Source organism: Pinus tabuliformis, chromosome 2_1 (genome assembly GCF_031772625.1).
Source record: "Pinus tabuliformis cultivar Carrire ecotype Pingquan chromosome 2_1, CPIR1, whole genome shotgun sequence".
Taxonomy (NCBI): domain Eukaryota; kingdom Viridiplantae; phylum Streptophyta; class Pinopsida; order Pinales; family Pinaceae; genus Pinus; species Pinus tabuliformis.
The window spans coordinates 373,286,288-373,312,409 of NC_142299.1; the positions used below are offsets into that span (position 1 = coordinate 373,286,288).

The window sequence follows — 26,122 nt, forward strand, 5'->3', positions numbered from 1 at the left end:
GAGAAAGTAATGTTATTTACTGAGATCTGAAATTCTGAATACACGTATCCAATTACCTGTTATTGCTGTTTCAGATCTCTTCCTTCAAAAAAAATATCTCCAGTCCATAGTACGTAAATTTGTTATGACAAAATGTTGACCATCATCTACATATATATAGTGAACACTATGCAGGATTTCATCACAAGTTTATCCATGACTTCCATTGATATGCCCCTTATTTCATTGGCCAACAGAAACACAAAAGAACCATGATGAGAAAAAAGTCAAAACATAACTGTTAATGATAATATTTAGATTAAAAAAACATGGAAGATAGAAAAGGGAGGGAGACATAGTATTAATAACTAGCCCTTGGTAATTTCATAATTTATGCCATAAATATACACAGTGGAATTGAAAAACATGACAGAAATCCAGTTCTTATGTCAGCCAACAGAAGAAAGTCTAGGCTCTGTTGTACTTCAAGCCTCGAAAGAGCATGGTACAATTTATAGCCTTTCAAGTCCAAAGAGTCTCATAACCATTTTCATGTCCCTTCCTCACAAAATAGAAGACACTTGTTCCTGACAAAAAACAGAGAGAGCAGTCACAAGCGAGATGGAAGAACCTTGTTTGCATGAACTGAGTCTTCCATGTTCCTACCTTGTCAAGGGCATTTTGCAATTGTTGCTCTATGGAAATATGACCTCTTTGAAAAGTTGAGAAAATTATTCCACAAGTAGACAAAACTAAATCTAGACATCTTAAGACAGAAAGAACACAAGTTTTGAAAGACAATATACTCTCAATAAGAGGTGACAGAAACGTCGTGTACAGAGTCTGCTATGAGAAGATAGAACAGATTCATAACACCTGTGTGCCTGATTTCGCTGCTGTATTTGGCCTGTAGTTTCAGAGTTTCATTATAAATCTTTACACTTCCAGGCTCAGGATAACATGTGCTCATTCCAACAACATAACCAGTTTCATTACCGGGCTCGCTTCCTTGACCATAAAGTGGTAAGGATGAACAAATCTCTCGACCATCCTAATCACCACAAACTATGTTAAAACTTTACGTAAGAGTAATCATGGGGCAAGAAAGCAACAATCATACATTTGATTCATTCAAATATACTGTCTTTTATCAGAATCCCTAACCCTAAATTCAAAAACTGAAAAGAAGGATAAAGAAACACAACAAAAGAATATAAAATCATTCTTCACTTCATCCATTTATCGCTCCCTATTTTTTAAGTTTTAGCAAATCAGTCGAACTTTTGAGGCTAATGCCATGGATAAGAAACACATACTTGACCATAAAGTACCGAACCAAGTCCTCCAGTGTGTTGGTGTGCAACACCATAAATGACATCCCCCCCTCGTGGTATAGCCATGTGTGCTTCCCGAGTGTCAATGCATTCACTAGGAGGACTTCCAGCAGAGCATGGTGCAACATCATATTCAACCTGAAACAGCATCAATTTGAAAAAACATGGGATAGTGCTTATGGAAGTTGTAATGTAATGTACGATTTGCTCCTTTCCAAAATTATATTATGATTCTTAGTTGATGAAATTACAGATTAAAGTTTAAACTAAACATGGTAGACAAAAATCAGTGGATGCAAAAGTTACCCCTCGCCAAGTCCACCTGTTTTGTCTAAGAAAATGCAAGTCAAAACAAGAATTATCGTATTTTGGTTCAAAATATTTATTACTTCGTATTTTGAAAAAGATCCTCTGAAGTGCATGGGTGACTTACAACTATTACGAGGGACAGATATGAATGATTGCTTTTCTTCTATCTCTGCCACTATGTTGCTAGGTACACAAATTGATATCTATATACAATGTTATTTTGCACACAGGTATGAATGTGTGAAAATTGTTGTTTAGAATATGTGATTAGCCCAACTGAATCTGTTGAGAGGACATATTACAATTCAGAAGTAAGAACAGCTCTCTGATTCATGCAAAGGACCTACTTTAGGAGTTCTATCATTGCTATCAAGGGCATGTACAAACTTAGGCTCATGGATATTTATTTGATCAGTGTACAGCCATCTTAGCTCCTTATAAGGCTTTTCATTAGGGTAGACTTTGTGATAACAGGGAGCATGTTCAGGTAGAGCAGGGATGTATTCTTTGGGGGTGATTGTAATTGTGCGTAGTATTTGTTGGGTGGCTCCAGCTCTCTAATCCAATCCTCTCTCTGAGGTATTTGGCATTGCTTGAGGACTTCTGCCTTATTTGTCCTTTGGAAACTCTAGTTCAAATATGTTTTTGAAAATGAGGTTTGTTCTTACCTACCTTTTGTCATATGTAGAAAAGGAGGTTCATATGTAGTTGTCGGAAAAAGAGTTTTTGTTGATCAAGGATGCCAAAGCATTGGACTCTAGTGCCTACTTTGATTTTGTTGTTGTTCTTATTGCTTTAAGAAAGAGAATTAAATAACATTGTATATATCTTTCTGCCTTGTGCTTATTTTTCTTGGTGAATATAAGAATTATCATAATTTTTTTTAAATAGCTTATTTTCTCATTTTTCAAATAAATATGATGATATCTTAAGGGAAATCATGATTGTTGATTGTTGGTAGCATTGGATGTGATTTAAGTCTCAAATTTTGCAGGGAGGCTTGGGCACATGTATTCCAAAGAACCCAGAAAGCATTTTGGGATTTTCCACCCAGTGACAGTTTTATTAAAATAATTAATTATTTTTAATGGGTTCTGTTGACCACTATGTGTCAACGACCCATAGCAGTACACCCCCTTTTTTCGCAAAAGGAATAGCGCCTGATCGACATGTCCGTGCTATTCAATTATCATCATCAGCTTGATCATCATGTTATATTGTAAACCCTTTCTGCATGTGTAAATTGTAAATAATCTCAGCAGATCCGTGTCGTGTATGTAATTGCCTAGGTAAACCTATTTTTCTAGTGACGATTTACATTCCTAGAGGTTTTTTTGTTTCATCAATCCATTATCGGATGGTCGACAAAGTTTTCCTTCAGCCTTACCCCAAAGCCGAAATGGATTTTGTCACTGGGATCTTAGGGGAGTCCTAGTGTTCTAGATCGAGTCTATGTAAAAGTGATTTGGGAATAATCCTAACTATTTGGTTAGGTTATTTTATTACAAATTGCTTGGTCTGCTGGATTATATTTGTGTCGCAGAACTAGGTAGTCTGTGAGGGTCTATTTCAGATGGGTTTTCCCCCTTGTGATGTAAAATATATGAAAATGATGATGTAAAGTGTCTTGAGGGTTGAAAAATTAATTTATCCCCTCATAGGTTAATTAATTAAATTTTCTAGCCAAAAATTAATTAAAATTCTAAGCTAGAAATTTAATTAATTATAGGTTCTAGGTAAATTTAAATTTTCCAAAAGCAAAATTCGTGGGTCCTTAAAATTCAAATTTTAAAAGGTCCCAGGACTAAGGTAAATTAATTATTTTGCTAAATTTTAAGCCTTTGGTCCATGGGGTTTAAGTCAAAGTCAAATTTTTTAGGAAATTAACTCAAAATTTTTATTTTTGAGTTAATTAAAATGCATTTAACTGAAAAATTCGAATTTCCTCAAGAATTTAAAATTTCGACGGATGAGCTTAAAAGAAATTTTAATCCTCATCAACGATCGATATTGCTTTTGATGAGAATCACTCGAACTAGCCGTTGGAGGATTTATCTTTAAATAGGAGGTCATTTGTCAGTCAGTCTATCCGATCTCTAGATCATGTACTAAGCTCTCAAGCTCTCTTGTATAGTTTTTTGAATTAATGCAAAAGTCTTTGGGGTTTCAACGTGTTGTAGTGTTCCTCTTCACGAATTTATGGTAACATTGTTTTAATTTTTGCTTAATATTATGTGAAAACTATCAATCAATAGCTCTCTTAGAATAATCTGAATACAAGTATTTTATTTAGTTTGTTGGATCTAGGGTAACATTTTTAATTTTGATTGAAGTAGCAGGTATCTCTATTTCTTCAAAATTTTATTGTTGTTCTATTTCTCTACTTGATTTGATGGTTGATCTAGTGTTTGCAGAAGATCTCTCAGGTTCTCATTGAGCGTTTGGGGATAGTTTTCGGTTGGACCAGCCAACTTTCAACACATATTTTCTGAAGAGCCCACTTCATATAAGCCTCAAGATTTATCTAACGATAATCTTTTTTTTGCATGGTGTTTTTGGGATAGTGCCTCTCTAAAATTTCAAAATCTTTTAAATATTTTGTGGAAATTTTGATAGATCTAGCTATTAAGAGCCTTACATTATCATATCTGGAAGCGGAGTTGGACTCATACTCCTCATATCTGATAGATCTGTAAATTATTTGTATAGATCTATAAATTATTTGTATAGATCTGTTATTTACTTGTGTAGATCTGAAATTTTGTAACATAATTTTGAATTTTAACACATGGGTTTTTGAGGTTTTCTCTATTTTTGTACATATTGGGAATTGGGTTTTTCTCTTTTCACTTGTGCAGAAATAGATCTGAGAAACCAGCAAAGAAAATCTTCAGATCTGAGCTAGATCTAGACCCTGGAGGGCAAGATCTGGGCTCAAAGATTGTTTACATGAATAGATTTGAGAAATCAGCCAAGTAAATCTTCAAATCTAAGCTAGATCTAGACCTTGGGGGGCAAGATTTGGGCTCAAAGATTGTTTGCATGAATAGATCCGGGAAATCAGCCAAGTAAATCTTCAGACCTGAGATTTTTTTCAAGCAGATCTGGGGGTTTTGAGACAAATCTAGGTCTTGGAGGGCAATATCTTGTCCCAGATATTTTTGCAAGGTCAGCCATTAAACATTTTGCAATAAATCTGAAGATCTAAAGCAAAATATTTTTTTTCAGAACAAGGGTTTCAAGTTTTTGGACTCCTAAGCCCAGATCTACCTTCTTCTATCCCAATGCTAGTTCTATTAGCCCTGTGCTAGCTCTCATTGGCCCTAGATTCCCCTTGCTCCATTTCTGATTTGAATATTTAATTTTCTGAAGCTAATCATTGGTGGGTTTTTGCAAAAAAATTTGGTAAAAATTTGTGTTTCAGATATTGAATTTTTTTTGGCAACTTGGGCAAGTGATCTTCAAGGCCTAGGGCCTAAGGGTTTGATCTTTAAACCATCTTTTTCCTCACTGTTTTCTACAGTAGTCATATACCTTTCTAATAGTGGTGAAAAACACATCTAAGTGGTTTGAAATTAACTAAAAAATTGCTAAATACATTAATAAGTCATTTATGTTTGATGTGTATCAAGAATTTGGCCTAGATCTACATTTTGGGTCACTGTTATCTCTGAATAATTCTGTTTCTGAAGTCTGAAATATAACAGTGGAAAAATTTCATGTGGGTTAGCCTAAAATCAGTTCCTAAGTTGTCTAATACATTAAGGAATTAATTTCTTGAGTTGGGCATTCATCATTAGGCTTATTTCATGTTTTAATTGCTGGCTGTAATAAGTATATTATGTTGGAAATAATACTGAGAGGGGGGGTGAATCAGTATTATCAGATCAATCAAACTTTTCAATTTCATGCTCAGAAACATATACGCTACTTCAATTAAGTGAACCCGCGTGTACACGCTACTGTGTCTAATGAAACTCGCGTATATCCAGAGATCTTATAATTCAGTTAGCTTAATCTTCAGTAAATGCATCAGATCATTATTAAGCATATTAACAGTAAACAGGTGCAGAATAACAGAACAGAACATCACACAAGAGCCACACACATGAACACCATGATATAAGGTGGAAACCCAATGTGGGTGAAAACCACCTGCTGCAATTCGTCTCTTTCTTCTTTAATAAGAAACTTCTTTTACAATGCACTGGTGCAGTCATTTACCAGCACGCAGGCTGCAACCTGCAGAGGGCTACAACCCTCATAGCTCTTGTACTAGCCGATCCATTTACTAGTACGTAGGTGCCAACCCTACAGAAGGCTACAACCTTCACTCGTTTTCCAGCTGCTCCTGGAAGGGAGCTACAACCCCCTTGGCTCTTGTACTGACTGATATGTTTACCAGTACGTAGGTGCCGGCCTACGATCTTCCCGGGACCACGTTTCATACATTTTCATACTGGATCCATGAAACAATCATCATTGTAGAACAACCTGCATCATCAATCACTGAAACACCCAATTCTGAATCACTGTAACCCTGTCAACAACAACCAGACAACATAACAACAACCAGATCCAACTTCATCTTCAAATATCATACTTCACATTGTATACGCCACTTGGATGAACCCAACCTGCGTGTATACGCTCTTTTACCAAAGCCAACCCGCGTACAGATCTGCAAATTCTAACTTATAACTCTGCAGCTATATCAGACATCAAAACATACCCAGATCATAATAATAAACATGCGTCAGTAGATCTGATCTATCCACAGTCAAACCATATGAAGATAATCATTCCAATCCTTGAGATCTCGTTCCATCATTCATCATCCTCCACATGAGTGAAACCTTGGTTCAGATCACCAACCCATAACCAGCACTTGGATCTCACACTTCCTCAGATCTTCACCACTCACACACACTCTTGCACCTTGCCTGCCTACATTTGCCTAATGATCTTCTCCTTATATAGCCTTAGGCCCTTTACAATACCATGGTCCAAAACCATAGTAACACAATACCATCAACTTCAAAACTAGGGATCAACACGTCCGTCGAGACGCCATGGTCCAAAACCATAGGCACAACTTCCAAGGACTAACCGCCATGGACCAAAGGTACGTTTTCACATACACGCTCTTTTACTGAAGCCAACCTGCGTGTACACGCGACTTGGGCTTAATGAACCTGCGTGTATGAACTTTCTTGGCCTGCTGTACTAAGATCTGTCTTCTGATTAAGTGCCATCACCTGTACCAACCTCTGAGCAACTGTACCAACCTCTGAGTGAGTTGCCATCAAGGACAACACTTGAATCATAATGCCAACAATCTCCCCCTTTGGACTTGATGGCAACCACCACACAAAGTCACTCTCCCCCTTTGACATCAAGGGCAAAGGGCGGACCAAGATATTCTCTTCTTTGGTATACCTTCTGCTGTCCATACTCCCCCTGAGTACCTGCTGCAATCTCCAAATGTGCTCCCCCTTTGTGTATGCCAAAGTGTACCAATCTATCCATCCTGCTCTTGCTGAATTGTGTTGTTCATGCTCGCCTTGACTGTAGGTAAGATCTGCAAAAGATGTTCTTCAAGAAGAACAAAGACTTATACACCATAAAAGACCTTCCTATCACCAAAGACTCATACATACATCCATCTCTCAACTAAGTGAGGATATACAAACATTGACTCATCCACCCAACCAAGTGGGGATACATCAAAAGTTTACATATGACAACCAATCGTATTGCATCAATCATCCCAGGCATAGTGGGGAAACCAAAATAGGCCGTTACATGACCTTGACACCATGAAAGAGATACCATAAAAGAGATACATGCTGAAGTTTCTGAATGGGCTCCAAGTTGTATCAATCCATCCATGCTCCCCCTGAGTAGATGCAAGTTCTAAGACCAGCAATTCATTCAAGACCATGACTATATGATCTGTACCATCAGCCTGCAATGCCATTCCTTTGATCAAAAAAACAAGATGTATCATTTAGCTTCATAGACTTTATCAACAACTTCTAACCATAATGCCAACAATGCATTATTTGAAGTATATGCTCCCCCTGAGCCTGTGCCATCTGTAGTTAGATCTGATCATGCATACATCAGTAATAAGCATCAAGATCTCATCATCAAGTTAGGATTAAACACTTCTAGCATCTTACAAGTATCAAAACATTTCCAAACATCCTCAGCAGACTGTAACTGTTAACCAATAGAGCATATACTGGACTGGATCATATCAGACCCCTTTTCTGAGTCTGTCCCCACTGCTTTTTCACAAACTGACATATACGCGACTTTTCAGTGTGAAACTCGCGTATATACGCGGCTTTACTTCATGAAACTTGCGTATGATAATTATAACACTGAAGTTTTACATCTTCAGCTCCCCTTGAATCTGTTATGTCTGTGTTGTGCTGAGTACCCTGTGCTGTGCCACATCTTTCTGGCTGAACTTCCTTCTTCTTCCATATCTTCAAGCATGTTGATGATTTCTTCTTATCATGAGCTTTGTTCCTGCAATCTCTTGCTTTATGTCCAAACTTGTTACATGCATAGCATCTTACATGTTTCATATTCCTCTTATAGCAATCAGCAGCTTTGTGGCCAAATATATTGCAAGAAAAGCAATATCCATTAAAGTACCTTGAATGTGATGATCTTTCTGCATGATGGTCTTGAAACCTTCTTCTTCTACATAGGGCTGCAACATGTCCAAGATTATGACATACATAACATTCAACATTATTCATGGGAGGAGTAAAAGATTTTCTTTGAGGAGTCTCTTTCCTTGATTGTTGATGAGGTTGACCTTTCATCTCCTTGTAGAGCCTTTCAGATTTTGCATTAGAGATTCTTGTCTTACTTTGTGAAACAGATTCACCTTCAATAGACTCATGAAAACCAAGACCAGTTTTGATAGCAGGGGACCTTTGACTACTAAGAATATCATCCAAGATCTTAGTACTATCTTGAAATCGTAATAGTTTATCCTTTTCTTCTAATTTACTTTTCAAGATATTTACTTCAACTTGATGTTGTTCTTCTTTGTCTAGACATTGCTTCTTCAAGGTCTCTTCAGCTTTCCTTCCTTCATCCAACTGATGCCTTAGTTTGAGGATCTCGTTTTCTTGCTCTTTATTCAGTGCTAGCAGCATTTGTCGAGTTCTGGAGGCACATTCCAACAGATCTTCTAATTTGATGATTTCTTCTTTGAGGGCATTCTCCTTTTTGCTAGGTAGATCTTGCTGATCTATGGTTTGATCTGATACTTCATTTGTTTGTCCATCTTCATTCTGAGGTGATTCAGGATCTGAATTCTTACTTCCACTCAACGGCAGGTTGTCATTGTTCCTTTGAGCTGTCTTCTTCTTCTGACGTGCTTTCTTCCCCATTGTTCTACGAATCTCCTTCAAGCGATCAAGCTTCTCTGAAGGACCTGCTCTGATACCAATTGTTGGAAATAATACTGAGAGGGGGGGTGAATCAGTATTATCAGATCAATCAAACTTTTCAATTTCATGCTCAGAAACATATACGCTACTTCAATTAAGTGAACCCGCGTGTACACGCTACTGTGTCTAATGAAACTCGCGTATATCCAGAGATCTTATAATTCAGTTAGCTTAATCTTCAGTAAATGCATCAGATCATTATTAAGCATATTAACAGTAAACAGGTGCAGAATAACAGAACAGAACATCACACAAGAGCCACACACATGAACACCATGATATAAGGTGGAAACCCAATGTGGGTGAAAACCACCTGCTGCAATTCGTCTCTTTCTTCTTTAATATTACCAGCACGCAGGCTGCAACCTGCAGAGGGCTACAACCCTCATAGCTCTTGTACTAGCCGATCCATTTACTAGTACGTAGGTGCCAACCCTACAGAAGGCTACAACCTTCACTCGTTTTCCAGCTGCTCCTGGAAGGGAGCTACAACCCCCTTGGCTCTTGTACTGGCTGATATGTTTACCAGTACGTAGGTGCCGGCCTACGATCTTCCCGGGACCACGTTTCATACATTTTCATACTGGATCCATGAAACAATCATCATTGTAGAACAACCTGCATCATCAATCACTGAAACACCCAATTCTGAATCACTGTAACCCTGTCAACAACAACCAGACAACATAACAACAACCAGATCCAACTTCATCTTCAAATATCATACTTCACATTGTATACGCCACTTGGATGAACCCAACCTGCGTGTATACGCTCTTTTACCAAAGCCAACCCGCGTACAGATCTGCAAATTCTAACTTATAACTCTGCAGCTATATCAGACATCAAAACATACCCAGATCATAATAATAAACATGCGTCAGTAGATCTGATCTATCCACAGTCAAACCATATGAAGATAATCATTCCAATCCTTGAGATCTCGTTCCATCATTCATCATCCTCCACATGAGTGAAACCTTGGTTCAGATCACCAACCCATAACCAGCACTTGGATCTCACACTTCCTCAGATCTTCACCACTCACACACACTCTTGCACCTTGCCTGCCTACATTTGCCTAATGATCTTCTCCTTATATAGCCTTAGGCCCTTTACAATACCATGGTCCAAAACCATAGTAACACAATACCATCAACTTCAAAACTAGGGATCAACACGTTCGTCGAGACGCCATGGTCCAAAACCATAGGCACAACTTCCAAGGACTAACCGCCATGGACCAAAGGTACGTTTTCACATACACGCTCTTTTACTGAAGCCAACCTGCGTGTACACGCGACTTGGGCTTAATGAACCTGCGTGTATGAACTTTCTTGGCCTGCTGTACTAAGATCTGTCTTCTGATTAAGTGCCATCACCTGTACCAACCTCTGAGCAACTGTACCAACCTCTGAGTGAGTTGCCATCAAGGACAACACTTGAATCATAATGCCAACATATTAGATCTGATATAATTCCGGAAATCACATCACAATAGGCTGAAAATTTTTGTGGGCAAGTTCGGAAAAATTTCGGCAAATTTTTGGCATAAAAATATCATTGATAACTTATTGTTTTCATTGTCATATTGCTGTTGTCATAAAGTTTTTCTTACTGTTGTCCTAAAAATTAATTTCTGAAAAATTAAGTACTCTATCATGGAATTGTGATAAAATGAATATCTTTTGTTTCATAAACTGAATATTTTTTGAGCATCTGTTGACATTGATTACAAAGAAATTTTTGTTCTCTTTGAGCTATAATTGTATCAAAAAAGATTTGAAATAAGTTTGTGGTTTAATTGTAATATTTTCAGGGGTTTATTTTTAAGGCTTCATCCAATAAAGCGAGCATTTTATTTTGGTAATTAAGGGCTTTTGCGACATAAGCACTTTTCATCCTTGAATCTAACTTCATCTCATCTTCTAATCATCTCGTGTGTTTGCATATTAAGTTAGTTCTGCATAACTAAAATTTACTTCCAATCATAAGCTTGGTCGATCGACAGATAGATCTTCATCCGTCTTTTCTTGAGAAACATGTTTTAATAGTACTTAAAACGGTGACCTTGCAGTTGTCAGAGCCACAGTTCTCTGCAGCGCCGGAGGCATCGGGTATGTTAGAAGTTCAGGAGAGGTATCGTTAATCACACCTTAGTGTTCTTCTCCTGATCTTCTCTCTGCCAATTACTACGAAATCAAGCTTAACATAGAAAGGATTGAAGGATTCACAATCTAGGTAGGCATTTAACTAAAATTAACCAAGATTCTTGCATCTCACATTAGTTTTAGGATTTGCATTTCATATAAGATAGTCATTCATCCAAGCAGCAGTTGCTAATCGATTACTTGATCTTAATTTCCCTTGCAAGATCGTTGACTCCATAAGGCACTAGTATCAATCATTTAAAATCTAATCAAATCCTAAGTCTTGCTAAATCTTAATCAAGTACTTGATCGCCTCGTTGTGTTTCCCAAACTAGTTGGTTCCCAACTAGTTCTTCTTTATTCCAAATAGGGTCTACCCTCCTTAGCTTGTTGTAGGGAGATGGCTTAAACGGAAAGATTGGGGATCAGGGTGACAGCCCTCGATCTGAGCGTTGTCGCGGTGCCTAGACATTCTGTGCGACAAGAGGTCCCTAAGTCTAAACTTAGGAAATTAAAATAATTAATGGGTATTAATCTAACTGTGGGTGTAACTTCTAGAAGAAGATAAGGATCAAGCATAAATGATCTTAGCCAATGATTAGCTTCTAATCTAGGCCGTTGAATGTCAACGAGAAGATTATTTAAGGAGGCTTGAGGGCCATTTGGAATGTTGAAGAATCTAGGGCAAGTGAAGTTAATGTGATTCTTGTTGTCATGATAACTATTTGTGAGGTTCTTTTAAATTTTCTTATTAGTACAATCTTTCCTTATTATTAGAGTGTGTCTGCTTAGTTCATCAAATAGCTACCAAAATCAAAAGAGACGAGAACACAAGATTTTTGGCTTTCTACTAGGGCCAAAAACTCTCACTATTTGAGAGGAAAACCCACACAAAATTCTTCTTAGAGAAATTCCAATTGACGAATACCAAGACCTGGAACCTTGACCTATTAAGCCACTCCAAGACCAAGACACCAATCCTCTTTTTTACATTGTTGAGATCATCATCATCACTGCTACTATACAGAGTTCAATTTCATCATTGAGGCCATTACAATTGTACCTTCACCGAGATCATAGTTGCGCCTTCTCTGAGATTATTAATGTACCTTCACTGAGATCATCTCTGCAACCTTTCCTGAGATTATCATTGCGTCAACGAGGTCATTATACTAATCTTATCTTCATCATGATCTTGATTTCATGTCTTCATTGATATACAAAGATCATCATCATAATGTTGTCTTTGGGACCATGGTTATTATGCTAAGATCATGACTTAAGTTAAGAACGTAATTTCTGAGGGATCATAGTCATACCGAGACAGAGTATGCTGAGAGTGTATTGTGGAATCACTATTATGTCGAGACAAAGTATGTTGAGCATACTCTACCTCTTTAAATATACCGAGATCATGACTGGATACCGAGACAGAGTGTGATGTGCTTCCTTATCATTCTTGCTATGCTAAGATGAGACAGAGATTGCGTTTAGAGTGACTTCGTTGAATATGTCGCGATTGTACCCATTCGAGACTTATACTTCTTTAATGCGGATCACAAATTGCAAAGGCTTTCGATACCTTCAGACCTGTACCCATTCAAAAATAATCCTGTGATAGTCCTCCGAAGATTTCAGACCAATCCGAGTTCCTTTCCCAAGAAATTTCAGTGGCATTACTGTTCTCATCCAAAGTTGCAAAGATGGATGCGAAGATTTGTTTTATTGTGATTACTCTAGCTGTGTATATATAGTTGTCATTTCTCCATAGTAGGCCGACTTGACCCATTGAAGAGGTGTGTTGTTTATGCAAGCCGACTTGTCTGCTTTCACTTCGTTTTGTTGGTCGACTTCATCAAGAGTAATTGTGCTTGTCATTGGAGGGCTCTTTGACTCTAGTATACATTAGGTTGACTTATATTCATTTCATGCATGCTCAAGAAGAGCTCTTTAACATGACTTTGACTCTTTGACTCTCCTAGACCTATGTAATGAGCAAGAAACTCATTACAAAAATAATATTTCTTTTTCTTGATAAGTACAAAGATCAAAATTACATTTGTAAATACCGAACCTAGTTACACTTTCTTCAACACTCCCTCTTAACTAGGGAGGTATTTATAATGGTACTTGTTCATTCTCAATTGAAGAATTTCTCATAAGAAGAATCCGATTGGTAACCTCTATTATAGCATTATAGTAACCAACATTGTTTCCATAGCAAGGCCTTGACTGACAACTCTATCTCTTATGAGATCAGAGCAAAATGTTGGTGAGACCTGTTGACCACTATGTGTCAACGGCCCATAGCAGTACACCCCCTTTTTTGCAAAAAGAATAGCACCTGATCGATGTGTCCGCATCGTCCAGCTATTATCATCAGCCTGATTGTCATGTTATAATGTAAACCCATTCTGCATGTATGTGATGTAAATAATCTCAGCAGATTTGTGTCATGTATGCAATTGCCTAGGTAAACCTATTTTTCTAGTAATGATCTACATTCTGGGAGGTTTTTTGTCTCACCAATCCATTCTTGAATGGTCGGCAGAGTTTTCCTTCAGCCTTACCCCAACGCCGGAATGAATTTTGTCACCAGGATCTTAGGTGAGCCCTAGTGTTATAGATCGAGCCTGTGTAGAAGTGATTTGGGAATAATCCTAACTATTTGATTAGGCTATTTTATTACAAATTGTTTAGTTTGCTGGATTGTATTTGTGTCGCAGAAATGGGTAGTCTGTGAGGGTCTATTTCAGATGGGTTTTCCCCCTTGTAATGTAAAAGATATGAAATAATGACGTAAAGTGTCTTGAGGGTTGGAAAAATAATTTATCCCCTCATAGGTTAATTAATTAAATTTTCTGACCAAAATTAATTAAAATCCTAAGCCAGAAATTTAATTAATTATAGGTCCTAGGTAAATTTAAATTTTCCAAAGGCAAAATTCGTGGGTCCTTAAAATTCAAATTTTAAAAGGTCCAGGGACTAAGGTAAATTGATTATTTTGATAAATTTTAGGCCTTTGGTCCTCAGGGTTAAGTCAAAGTCAAAATTTTGAGGAAATTAATTCAAAATTTTAATTTTTTTAATTAATTAAAATGCATTTAATTGAAAATTTTGAAATTTCCTCAATAATTAAAATTTCGACAGATGAGATTAAAAGAAATTTTGATCCTCATCAACGGTCGAGATTACTTTGACAAGGATCACTCGAACTAGCCGTTGGAAGATTTATCTTTAAATAGGAGGTCAGTTGTCAGTTGAGATCATTCGATCTTTGAGTTGTGTGCTAAGTGAAAGCTCTCTTGTAATCTTTTATGAGCAATAAAGAAAGACTTTGGGGTTAATTTTTGCTGGTGTTACTCTTCGTGGAAATGTTGTAAGATGTGTTATTTTCATGCATAGATTTCCTTTTAACCATTGATGATAGATTTCTAAAGAGTGACTTGAGCACGGGTATCTTGCTCAATCACTGGGGTTTAAATGGTAATTTAAATTTTGAATATAATAGTAAGTACCTTTATTAAATCTGAATTTTATTATCGTTTTCTCACTCTGCGTTAATGGTTGAATTGAATTGTGTAGGAATTTCTTGATTTTTAGATCATCAGGCATTCGAGGAATTTTTCAGTTGGACCAGCCAACTCTCGATTCATATTTTCTGAAGAGCCCATCTTAAATATGATCCCAAACTTATCATAAGATATTTTTTGTGGGTGATGCATGAAGGGTTTCGAGCTCAGTACCTCCTTTAAAAATTCACAATTTTTTTATCTTTATTTTTCTGTGCTAAATCGATAGATCTGGCTGTTGAAAACCTCAAATCATCAAATTTGGGAGGGGAGTCAGACTCCCATTTCCTAAATCTGATAGATCTGCCATTTATGTACATAGATCTGTAATTATTTTTTTTTAGTTTTGTAATTTGGGTTTTTCTGGGTTTTAGTTTTTTTTGGGTCATTATCATTTGGGTGTTTCTTGTTGTCCTGTAGCTACAGATTTGACACTGAAAGTTGTGCAGAGTCCAGATCTAGGCTTTGGAGGGTAAGATCCGGATCTTTGAGGGCCCATTAGCATCATTTTGGCAGTGATAATATCCAGATTTCACAGTCTAAGGGTTTAGATTTATTTTCAGATCTGGAAATTTTCGTGAGGGTTTCATTAAGAAATCTGAAGCAGAGCGATTTAATAATTTAATTAGGATTTTTGGAAAATTTTTAGAGGTTCTGGTGGAAGTTCTGGCCCACCATTTTACAGATTGATTGGCTCCCTGGTTTTGGGGTTTACTGTGCAATTTTGAATTTTTTTTACAAGACCCTCGCTGCCACCAAACCCTGTATTTTCTCATCCTCTGGCATCAAATTCGTTGTTGCCATTTCTGCTTGCAAATCCGAGTTTTCTTTCCCAACCTACATCCTCCCTTCTACCATTGACTTTCTGCAATCTATACGCTGCCTATCATCGTTGTCTGCTGACCTACGTTTCTCAAATCTACTAACCCTCATGCAATCCCATTTGCTAGCCCTCTATCCTCTGCGCATTCTACTCTCACCCTAAACCTGCAAACAAACTAAAAAATAAAAACGTTGTCTTCTTTCCATAAACCAGCCATTATTTGCTAATCCCTCAGCTCCATCAACCTTCTACCGTCGAGTTTCCTCCCTCAACGCTGCCATAGCTCCATTGCCCTCTACCTGTGGCTTCCTTCTCAGCGTTTCTGACCTGCATTGTTCTCCCCCATCACAGCTCGAACTCGTTTTCTCTCCACGCAAATCTGCTATATACCCGTTGCTATCTCCGCGTCCCTCATCCACTGCTCGCTGCCCGTCGTTTCTCCCTTGCCATCACCATAGTCCATCCTCCCATCGCAGTCTCTCGCTTTCCCCTCGAGCTCCTATCACTACGCATTCCCTACTCCTTTCTGCCGTCACTGCTCTCAGACCTGCAGACGCACAACAAAACACTTCGATTTTTTCTTTTTATGAATACGATTAGGTTAGTTCGCTTTCTTTGTTTTATTTCATTTGTATTTTAGTTGAAGCTTAGGGTTAGCATATTCATCTTAGTTTCATTAAATTTTAATTTAGTTTTGGTTTCTTTAGATAGGTAGCGTTAAAAAAAAAATATTTGAAGTGTGTTCTTGTTTTGATTTAATTAAAAATAAAAAAATTCAAAATTCAATTTTTGTTTTCATTTAGATAAAAATAAAAAATCACTAAAAATATCTAAAAAAATTTAAGAATATAAAATCTAAAGAACATTAAAAATTTAAAAAATCCTATAAGGTTAAAAGGGGCTTCACATAAATTTTATTTTATGTGACTTTGAGACATCCTGAATTTTTTTAAATCAAAAGTAAATTTTTTAGCGTTAAAAGATATTTTTTAAATTTTTTGTGTGGCCTCTGGCCCATTAAAAAATTTAAAATATATTTAATCTTCCGATTTACTTTGGTCACATTAAAAGAAAATTGGGATTAATCATTTACTGCACATTAAGTCTTGCTTAGCAAATTGAGAAAAAGATTTCCTAAAGGACTAACTAAATTTGTCAAATTTTTAATTCCTTCTTGGTGTCTTTTGTGCTAAGGATAAAATCTAAAGGTGAACTTTTGTGGTATTAGTATTTGTCATTTCTCTATAGTTAAATGTGCTTAAATTTTTATATCTAAAGATTAACTATTGGAAAGTGGTGAATTTCCTAGATTTGGGTCACTAAGCATAATCATTTAAATTCTAGGATCTAAACTGGTTAGCATTTAAATTTCGTGGTTGTTTAAAGTATTTGTATCTCTTGAAATTTAATTGCTAAGACATTGCGCATCTAGTGAAATTGATCATCATTGCTTGAATTATTTAATGCTCGTTACATGTTAGACATTTTGCAAATATTTTCAAGCGATTGTTAAAGAATTTTATCGTGAAATTATAAATAGATTTCATATCTCTGTTTCCTAAGCAGCAGTTGCTAATCGATTACTTGGTCTTCATTTTCCTAGCAAGATCGTTGACTCCATAAGGCACTAGTATTAACCGTTTAAAATCTAATCAAATTCTAAGTCTTGCTAAATCTTAATCAAGTACTTGATCGCCTCGCTGTGTCTCCCGAACTAGTTGGCTCCTAACTAGTTCTTCTTCATTTCAGTTTTTCCATAGGATCTACCCCCTTAACTTGCTGTAGGGAGACAGCTTAAACGAAGAGATTGGGGATCAGGGTGACAACCCCCAATCTGAGCATTGTCACGGTGCCTAGACATTCTATGCGACAACAAGACCCATGACTATAGACACCTTCATCATTGTCTCTCGAGGTACATACCCACCCAAGTGTTCACTGAGTATGACCTTCTAAGACTATTCTTATCTTGTGTTCCCATCCCTCAAAGAATATTGGTCCTCTTGCCTACTCTTATCTTGGATGCCCTACACATCCTCAAAGAGCATCAGATGCCAAATGATTACCCAATCCTCCATTCTTTCTTCCCAAGTGTAGACAAGAATGTTGTGTCTATCATGTGTCTACATTTCCATTCATGGCCTTCACCTAGACTTGCCACTGTTAGTCCTGGTCTAGAGCATGACACATGAAATAGAAAAACACAACTGCCACTCCTTTTCAAGCAGGGGTGATCTAATCCAAGCTCCCTCTTGATCAGGGACCTGTCAAAGTTCCCTCTTAGCTAGGGACTCTTCTATACATCATCAACTTCTTCTTCGTGGGTCCTTCAGCTGCTTGATCAACTTCTCTCCTTGATGTCAGAAATTCAGTTGAGCTTCTTCTTTGTGTTGAAGTTTCTAAGTTTACTTAGTTAGAAACCCTCCATGCACTTTATCTAATTTATTCCTACCTACTCGTTATTTTCCTTAACAAGTTATTTACAATGTAAATACTGAAAATAAACACTAGTGCATGCTCAACATATTACAAATCAGCAACTAAAAGAAACAGAAACAAACACACCATATGACACCATTATTTTTGGACTAATGTCCCCAGAAAAACCCAATGTGGGAAAACTAGTGCAGCTATCTGAGGGTTTTCTTATTAAGCAATATCAGAGTACAATCTCGGTGTCGAAACTGGCCTACTCAACAGAGAATTTCCTTGGCAGTAATGCCTCTCAATTTCTGACAAATCTCCTGGCTGAAACCCCGGATAATCCTTCCAGCAGCTACTCAGCGTCTCTGTCTCTCTATACTCAAATGCCCCTCAGCTGTATCTCCCGATCACTAATTCTATCTCTCTTAGCAAACCCCGCTCTAGAAAATAGAATGATTGATCACTCTGGTGTATTCAAGTGACCCTCAAGCCTCCTCTTATACTTTTCCTGTTGACATATCAACGGTCGAGATTAAATCCCTAATCAATGGCTAAGATTAGGGCTTGATCCATGTCTTTTGGACCATTCTAACACAAATTCATATTAATACGCATTAATATTTTATTTTCCCTAAGTTTAGACTTAGGGATTCCATTAAAAATATTAATTATTTTAATATCTCCTTATCTGTTTAGAATCTACCCAAACCCTTTTTGGGTATTGGAGATCTCATGTGCCCGAACCTCTCCACCAAATTTCATGGCTAGAGAACATCCGATGCTACCCCAAATCAACACTCCCTCTTAGCGAGGACTGTGCTCTAGCAATACTCCTCACTGAGTATTACTCTGATCATCTGGCATCGGTACCTGTGCTCATGCTAGGCCTTCCTACCCAACATCCTTTGCACTGCTGCATCCTGTACTGCTGCCCAAAGTTCTGCCACTGCCACTGCTGCATCTGTACGACAGTTCCCTCTACATCCGTGTTGCTACTAGTCCTTTCTCTCAGTACTGCATCCGCACTGCACCTCCTCTCATCATGTTGCATCATGCTACCTACTGCTGCACTGCAACTTAGTTACTGAGAAGTAAGTAACTGATCTCCCAATCTGACCTCACTGTTGGGCTAGAGACACCCACTGATGCTGAAGCTCCCTTTGCCGCTGACAAGTGTGTTGTCACACAGACTGTTTAGGCAATGCAACAACGCTTAGACCGAGGGTTTTCACCCTAATCCCCAATCTCTCCATTTAAGCCGTCTCCCTAGGCTAAGGGGGGTTGACCCTATGGGATAAAGGAAGACCAGCTGGGTTGGGAGACACAGCGGGGGGAAACAAGCACTTGTTTGAAATTAGATTAAATCTCTAAATGTTTTAAGACCAGTGCCTTAGTTAATGATCAAATAATTGTTTATCAACTCCTGCAGAAATATGAAATTTGTAATTCCACGACTAACAATCATTTATCATCAAATAATCCAAGCACTGATAAATTTCACCAAATGCAAGATGCGCAATATTTTAGCAAATAAATTTCAAAAGATTAAATATTTGAAGCAATCACGAAATTTAAATGCGTACTAATTCCATAACATGATTCACCGCGTTCATATAGCTAATCTTCAGATAAAATTTAAGCACATTTAACTATATAAAAATGACAAATATTAATACCACAAAAGTCCACCTTTAAAATTTTTAGCCTTATCAAAAAAAGATACCAAGGAGAAAAATTAAACTTGACACTTAATTTTTCCTTGATTAAGCAAGACTAAAAAAAATTTAAATCAAAATAATTTTTTTTTTATAAAAATAAAATAAAATAAATTTAAACAAAATAAACCAAAACCTAAAGACTAACTCCTTTTATGCTTTTTAGGATTTTTTTATCAAAGTTAAAACCAAAAAAAAAATTGAACTTTTATTATTTTTTTTATTTTTTTTAATTTTAATTTTTATTATTTTTTTTATGATTTTAAATCAAAGTTAAAAATATATCAAAATAAAAGATACAAAATTGAAACAAATTCCAAACCTAATTCCCCTTTCATTTTTAGGACCTTTTAAATAAAAATAAAAAATAAAATCGGGCCTTTAAAAATGAAAAAACGTAAAATAAAAAAAAATAAAAAAAAACGTGAATCTTATCCTAAACAAAAACGCAGAACAAAACTAAACCTAAATTTCACCACGCATAAAGAAATCGAATTTTTATTGTTTCATGGTGTGTGCAGGTCATGGCAAAGGCATGAGAGAAATTCGACAGCGTGAATGAAGGGTGATCAACGATGAATGCGGGTTTGATGTTTTGATGAAGACGCCAAAAGCAATGTACCCACGGGTTGGAAGTGCGTAGATTGGTGAGAGGACTGGACAGCATAGTATGTAAGAGGAAATGCGTGGAAGAGCATGGTGGCTTTGAGGATGAACACAGACCTAGCAGGGAGCAACCACTAGCAGCTTGGATATGATGAATGGTGGGCTTCTGCGGATTTGGAGTGATGGACGAGGAGCTGATAGCGCAAGGGAGAAACGATCAAAGAAAATCAAGGTGTCTTTTGCTGCGTATACACACAGGTCGACTCAAGGAGAACAGTGACAGCGGAGGAGGATTTATTTTGCAGGGACGACTGCTGCGTGAGGTGGATAGGGCCACGATGGAGCTGAGGATGGCACGCAGAACTGTGTGAGGGTTTGAGGAAATGAGGGACTGGATGGAAGAGCTGCAACTTGAGTGACGCAAGTAGCAAGGGAGCTACGGCAAGGAACAAAAATGGAGCTGTGTTGAAGGGTTTCAATGACTGCGGATGTAAGATGCGCAGATGTAGTGGAAGAAATGCGTGCAACGGGTTAAGAGAATGGACGCGAAAGAGCTTTAGGCAGCACGCAGAATCAACAGAAAGTCGTGAAATAGAAGGGGAGCCCCTCGTAAGCTATGGTAGCTGCGTGGATAGACAGTGAGGTCAGGCAGCGCGGATTTTGAGTGAAAGACACAGAACAGGTGTGGCAACAGCACGAGACTGGCTAGTGGGAGAAAGCTACATGGAGGTGAGGCAGCAATCCCATAGCCTGCCTAAAAAAAAATCAAAATTTTTTCTGTAAAATGAAACCCCAAGCAGCAACAGAAAGATGGACCAAAAAACCCTCCAAATTCTCCAGTAAATTTTAAATCGCCCTACTTCAAATTTGTCTAATGAAAACCCCGAAAAAATTTCAAGATTTGTACCTGCAAAAATGTCCAGACAGAATATACAATAATGAAACCTTAAAAACCCTAACTAAATAATTATAGTATTCACAGTTTGAAAGCTCTAAATAGCCAGATTTGTCAGTATGCCACAGAAATATTTTCAAAATTTTAAGTTCGATATGAGGTGCTTCAGAAAACCCTTCATGCATCTGCAACAGAAATTCTAATGATAAGCCCGAGATCAAAACCAGTTGGGCTCTTCAGAAAATGCAATCCGGGAGTTGGTTGGTTCAGCCGAGAACTTCCCCGAACGCCCGGTAAACTCAAAATCAAGGATTTCCTGCACAACTTAATTCAACCATTAACAAAGAGGGAGAAAACGATACTAAAATCCAGATCTAATGGAGATACCTGCCATCATATTTAGAAATTTAACTACCATTCAAACCCTAGCGACTAAACAAGATACCTGTGTTTAAAATCACTCTTCATAAAGCTATCATCAATGGCTGAAATTAAAATCATGCATAGAAATAAAACATCTTACAGCATTTCCGGAAGAGTAACACCAGCAAGATTTCAACCCCAAAGTCTTTCTTTATTGCACATGAAAAATGACTACAAGAGAGCTTTCTTTAGCACATGACTCTAAGATCGAATGATCTCAAATGACCCCTAACACCCTATTTAAAGAAAAATTTCCCAATGGCTAGTTCGAGTGATCCATGTCAAAGTGATCTCGACCATCGATGAGGATCAAAATCTCTTTTAATCTCATCCGTCAAAATTTTAAATGCATTTTAATATCTTAAAAAAATTAAATTTTGCATTTATTTCCTCAAAACTTTGACTTATTATTATTTTTTTATTTTTATTTTTTATTTTTATTATTAATATTATTATTTTTTATTTTATTTTATTTTTTATTATTTATATTTTTTTATTTTTTTTTATTAGACCCTCGAACTTAGCCTTTGGAAAAAATTACCTAGGACTTAGGACTTATGAGGGGTTTAATTATTTTTCCAACCCCCAAGACATTTTACATCATGATTTTTACATTTTTACATCTCAGGGGGCAAACCCATTTGACAAAGACCCTCATAGACTACCCAGTTATGCAACACAAATATAATCTAGCAGATCAAGCAATTTGTAATAAAATAGCCTCACCAAATAGTTAGGACTATTCCCAAATCACTTTTACATAGACTCGACAAAGCACAGTAGGACTCCCCTAAGATTCTAATGACAAAATCCATTCTGGCTTTGGGGTTAAGCTGAAGGAAAACTCTGCTGATCATGGATCGGTGAGACAAAAAACCTTCCGAAATGTCGATCATCACTAGAAAATTAGGTTCACCTAGGTAATTACATACATGATACAGATCTGCTAAGATTATTTACAATTTACACATGCAGACTGGGTTTACAACATAACATGATCAGGCTGATGATGATAGTCGAATGGCACGGACACGTTGATCAGGTGCTATCCCTTTTTCGAAAAAAGGGGGTGTACTGCTATGGGTAGTTGACACGTAGTGGTCAACACAGTGCTCCCTCTCTGACCTCTACGTTGTTGCAACAACTCCCTGCATCTCGCACCGTTGCACACCTCTTTGTGCCATCCTGCACTGGTGCAACACTCCTGTGCCTCTCGCACTGCTGCAGCCTGCTAGCCTCGCGTTGTCTCGAGACTCCTGCACTGTAGCTCTCTTTGCCGCTCCATCCGCATCCGTCTCTACCTACATCAGCTAGTCCTCCTACTCCTCTTCGAGCCTCCCGTAGCAAGGTCTAATCCAAGAGGTTGGGTACCTCAAGGATCCTGCCCCTCATCACGTGTAGTCCGCCTGACTACAGCGCAATGTCTCCCCACTTCCGCTCAAGTGGTGCGTGTGTACTCATGGCACAGTCATCGTCTATCAAAACTTCCTTCTCTGCCCGTGTTGGCACTGCCTTAGTCTCGAAAGACTCTCCCTTACTCCTCTTCCTTGGACACTGGGTTGCATAATGACCCAACTCCCCACAGTGGAAGCACTTGATTTTGGAGAGATATTTCTTCTTCCGCTTCTCCTACTTTCCCCCAAATGCTAGGGCCACATCTTCCTCCTCCTGCTTGACTTTGATACCCTTGCTACTGCTCACCGTAGACTGACGTCTGATTTCTTCCTGGTGAAGAGTTGCCCACATCTCGTCCCAAGGTGCGAGGGTCCCTCTGCCCAGTATACTCTGGCCAAACACCTCCTGGCCTTCTAAGACAACATTCAGCGCTATCCTCACCATCAACTCCTGATCCGGTGTTGCCTCTATAGCATTCAACTGATCCCGGATCTCATTCAGTCCTCCGAGGAAGGTGTCAATCGGTTCTCCCTTCTTCATCTAATACGACCTCAACTGATTCTCAAGCAGCATTCTTCTCTGCATAGAAGTATGCTGGTATAGCTTCTTGAGAGCCTCCCACATCTCAAATGTCATTTCCTTCTCGGCTATGTGTGGTACTACATGATCCTTGACCCCGTCAAGGATAATTCTCTTGGCCCTCGCCATCGCCTCCTCGTACTTGTCATTATCATTGGGGTTGACTGGGATAGCTATTACCTTCAAGGCAAAGTTCTTGACACGATTCTTGTCAAGTACGGATAAGATTCTGGCCTTCCATACTGCAAAGTTCGATGCTCCGTCTAGTCTATCCTAGTCTCTTACTCTATGTAGTGCCATGATGCTCCTCTACTTCCCTCCTAGAAGTTCTCTGTTCGACTCCTCTGAGTCTCTACTTCCCGTCTGGAAGTTATCTTCTGGACTCCCTCTCAGTCCTAATTTCCCTCCTGGAATCCTTTTGCCGCTGTTGAGATGCCCCCTACTCTGATCGTCTTGCGCAACTGTACCACTAATTCGGGTTCCTTGACTGGAAACCCTCTGTAGCAACTCCTCTGGCCTTGCTCTGTCAGGTACTGTTCTGACTACAGTACCTCACCAACTCCACTCTGCAATATTCCCGCAGCCTTCTAAACCCCAGCAACCTGAAAGTGAGAGCTCCTAGGCTCTACGCAATCCCGGCACCAGCAACCCGGCCTCCTCAGCCAACTGCGTCAGCCCTCCCAGCTACTGCATGGCTCTGCATGAGGCTTCTTTTGCCTTCCTTAGCCTTTGCGCTATCTCTTCCCGACTCACCCTTGATGACGCAGGCACTGTGTCACCCTTCCTTATTGCTGCTCTGCTAGAAACGGCTTCTATCACCTCGGGACAGTTGTTTTCTGCGGCTATTGCTCCGCTCGGCTGATGTCCTTTAGTCCTCCTGTGATCTGCAATCATGCTCTGATACCATGTTGAAGTTTCTAAGTTTACTTAGTTAAAAACCCTCCATGCACTTTATCTGATTTATTCCTACCTACTCGTTATTTTCCTTAACAAGTTATTTACAACGTAAATACTAAAAATAAACACTAGTGCATGCTCAACGTATTACAGATCAGCAACTAAAAGAAACTGAAACAAACACACCATATGACACCATTATTTTTGGACTAATGTCCCCGGAAAAACCCAATGTGGGAAAACCGATGCAGCTATGTGACGTTTTTCTTATTAAGCAATACCATAGTACAATCTGGGTGCCGAAATTGACCTACCCAACAGAGAATTTCCTTGGCAGTAATACCTCTCAGTTTTTGACAATCTCTTGGCTGAAAACCCAGATAATCCTTCCGACAGCTACTCAGCCTCTCTGTCTCTCTGTACTCAAATGCCTCTCAGCTGCATCTCCCGATCACTAATTCTATCTCTCTTAGCAAACCACGCTCTAGAGAATAGAATGACTGATCATTCTGGTGTATTCTCCAAGTGACCTTCGAGACTCCTCTTATACTTTTCCTGTTGACATATCAATTGCCGAGATTAAGTCCCTAATCAACAGCTAAGATTAGATTTGGCTTGATCCATGTCTTTTGGACCATTCTAACACAGATTCATATTATTACACATTAATATTTTATTTTCCCTAAGTTTAGACTTCGGGACTCCATTAAAAATATTAATTATTTTAATATCTCCTGATTTGTTTAGAATATGCCCAAACCCTTTCTAGGTATTAGAAATCTCATGTGCCCCAACCTCTCCACCAAATTTCGTGGCTAGAGCACATCCGATGCTACCCCAAATCAACACCTTGAAGGGAAACAATCATCGATCACTTTCCTTCTTCATTCTTCATGTCATTTATCTTATCATGGAAAGCAGCCTTCTTGGTTCATATCTAGAACCTTCTTCATATGGCTACTTTGTTTCTCTTCATGCTTCTTTCAGGAGTTTCCATCCATCTCATGAATGCTGGTTGTACTTGTACTTACAACTTTTGTTCTGGTAACCCTGCATGAACTCTTCCAGATATTATTCAAGAAATCAAAGCATAACATTAAATCAAATCGTACCTTTCGAGATGACTCTTCATCATGACATCTTTCTGTAGGTATCAGCATCCTGCATAAATGTTGACAAATTTCCCAAATATATACATTGTCAAGGATCTCTATCTTTTCCAGACTTCCATCAGAGTCTTCTTATCTTTCAAGGAGATTTCCTAGTCAACTCTTCTTGGTCTTTTGGATGTTGATTGCCTTCATCATGGTTGCATAGCTCACGATCTCTTCCTTCCTCACACATTTCATTCTCAGGGGTTTCTAATCAGAGTTCTGTAATCGTAGTTAATCACCTCATACTTTATATGAGGACATATTATGTTGATTTCATCTATTGTGACTTATGCCTTTCTGCATCCTTTCAGAGGAGGAGATCCTTTTTCCCTGATCATGCTTCTCAAGATAGAAGTATTGATCCATGTTACCTGCAACCATACGACATG

At 38.2% G+C, this 26,122-nt stretch overlaps 1 protein-coding gene across 2 annotated transcripts in view; it reads right to left on the reverse strand.

Annotated features, from left to right (window-relative positions):
- Positions 1-335: 335 nt before the first annotated feature.
- Positions 336-26,122, reverse strand: part of LOC149200420 (uncharacterized) — a 114,223-nt gene continuing 88,436 nt past the window's right edge. The window contains exons 3-5 of one of the 2 annotated variants that reach the window (XM_089402732.1): positions 1,296-1,451; positions 786-1,030; positions 336-566 (exon numbers count right to left, since the gene is read on the reverse strand). In XM_089402732.1, the coding sequence (XP_089258858.1) occupies positions 788-1,030; positions 1,296-1,451 (399 nt within the window). In that variant the 3' untranslated portion in view covers positions 336-566; positions 786-787. Of the gene's footprint in view, positions 1,031-1,295; positions 1,452-26,122 lie in introns of both variants that reach the window. The other variant, XM_089402731.1, reaches the window with a different exon arrangement.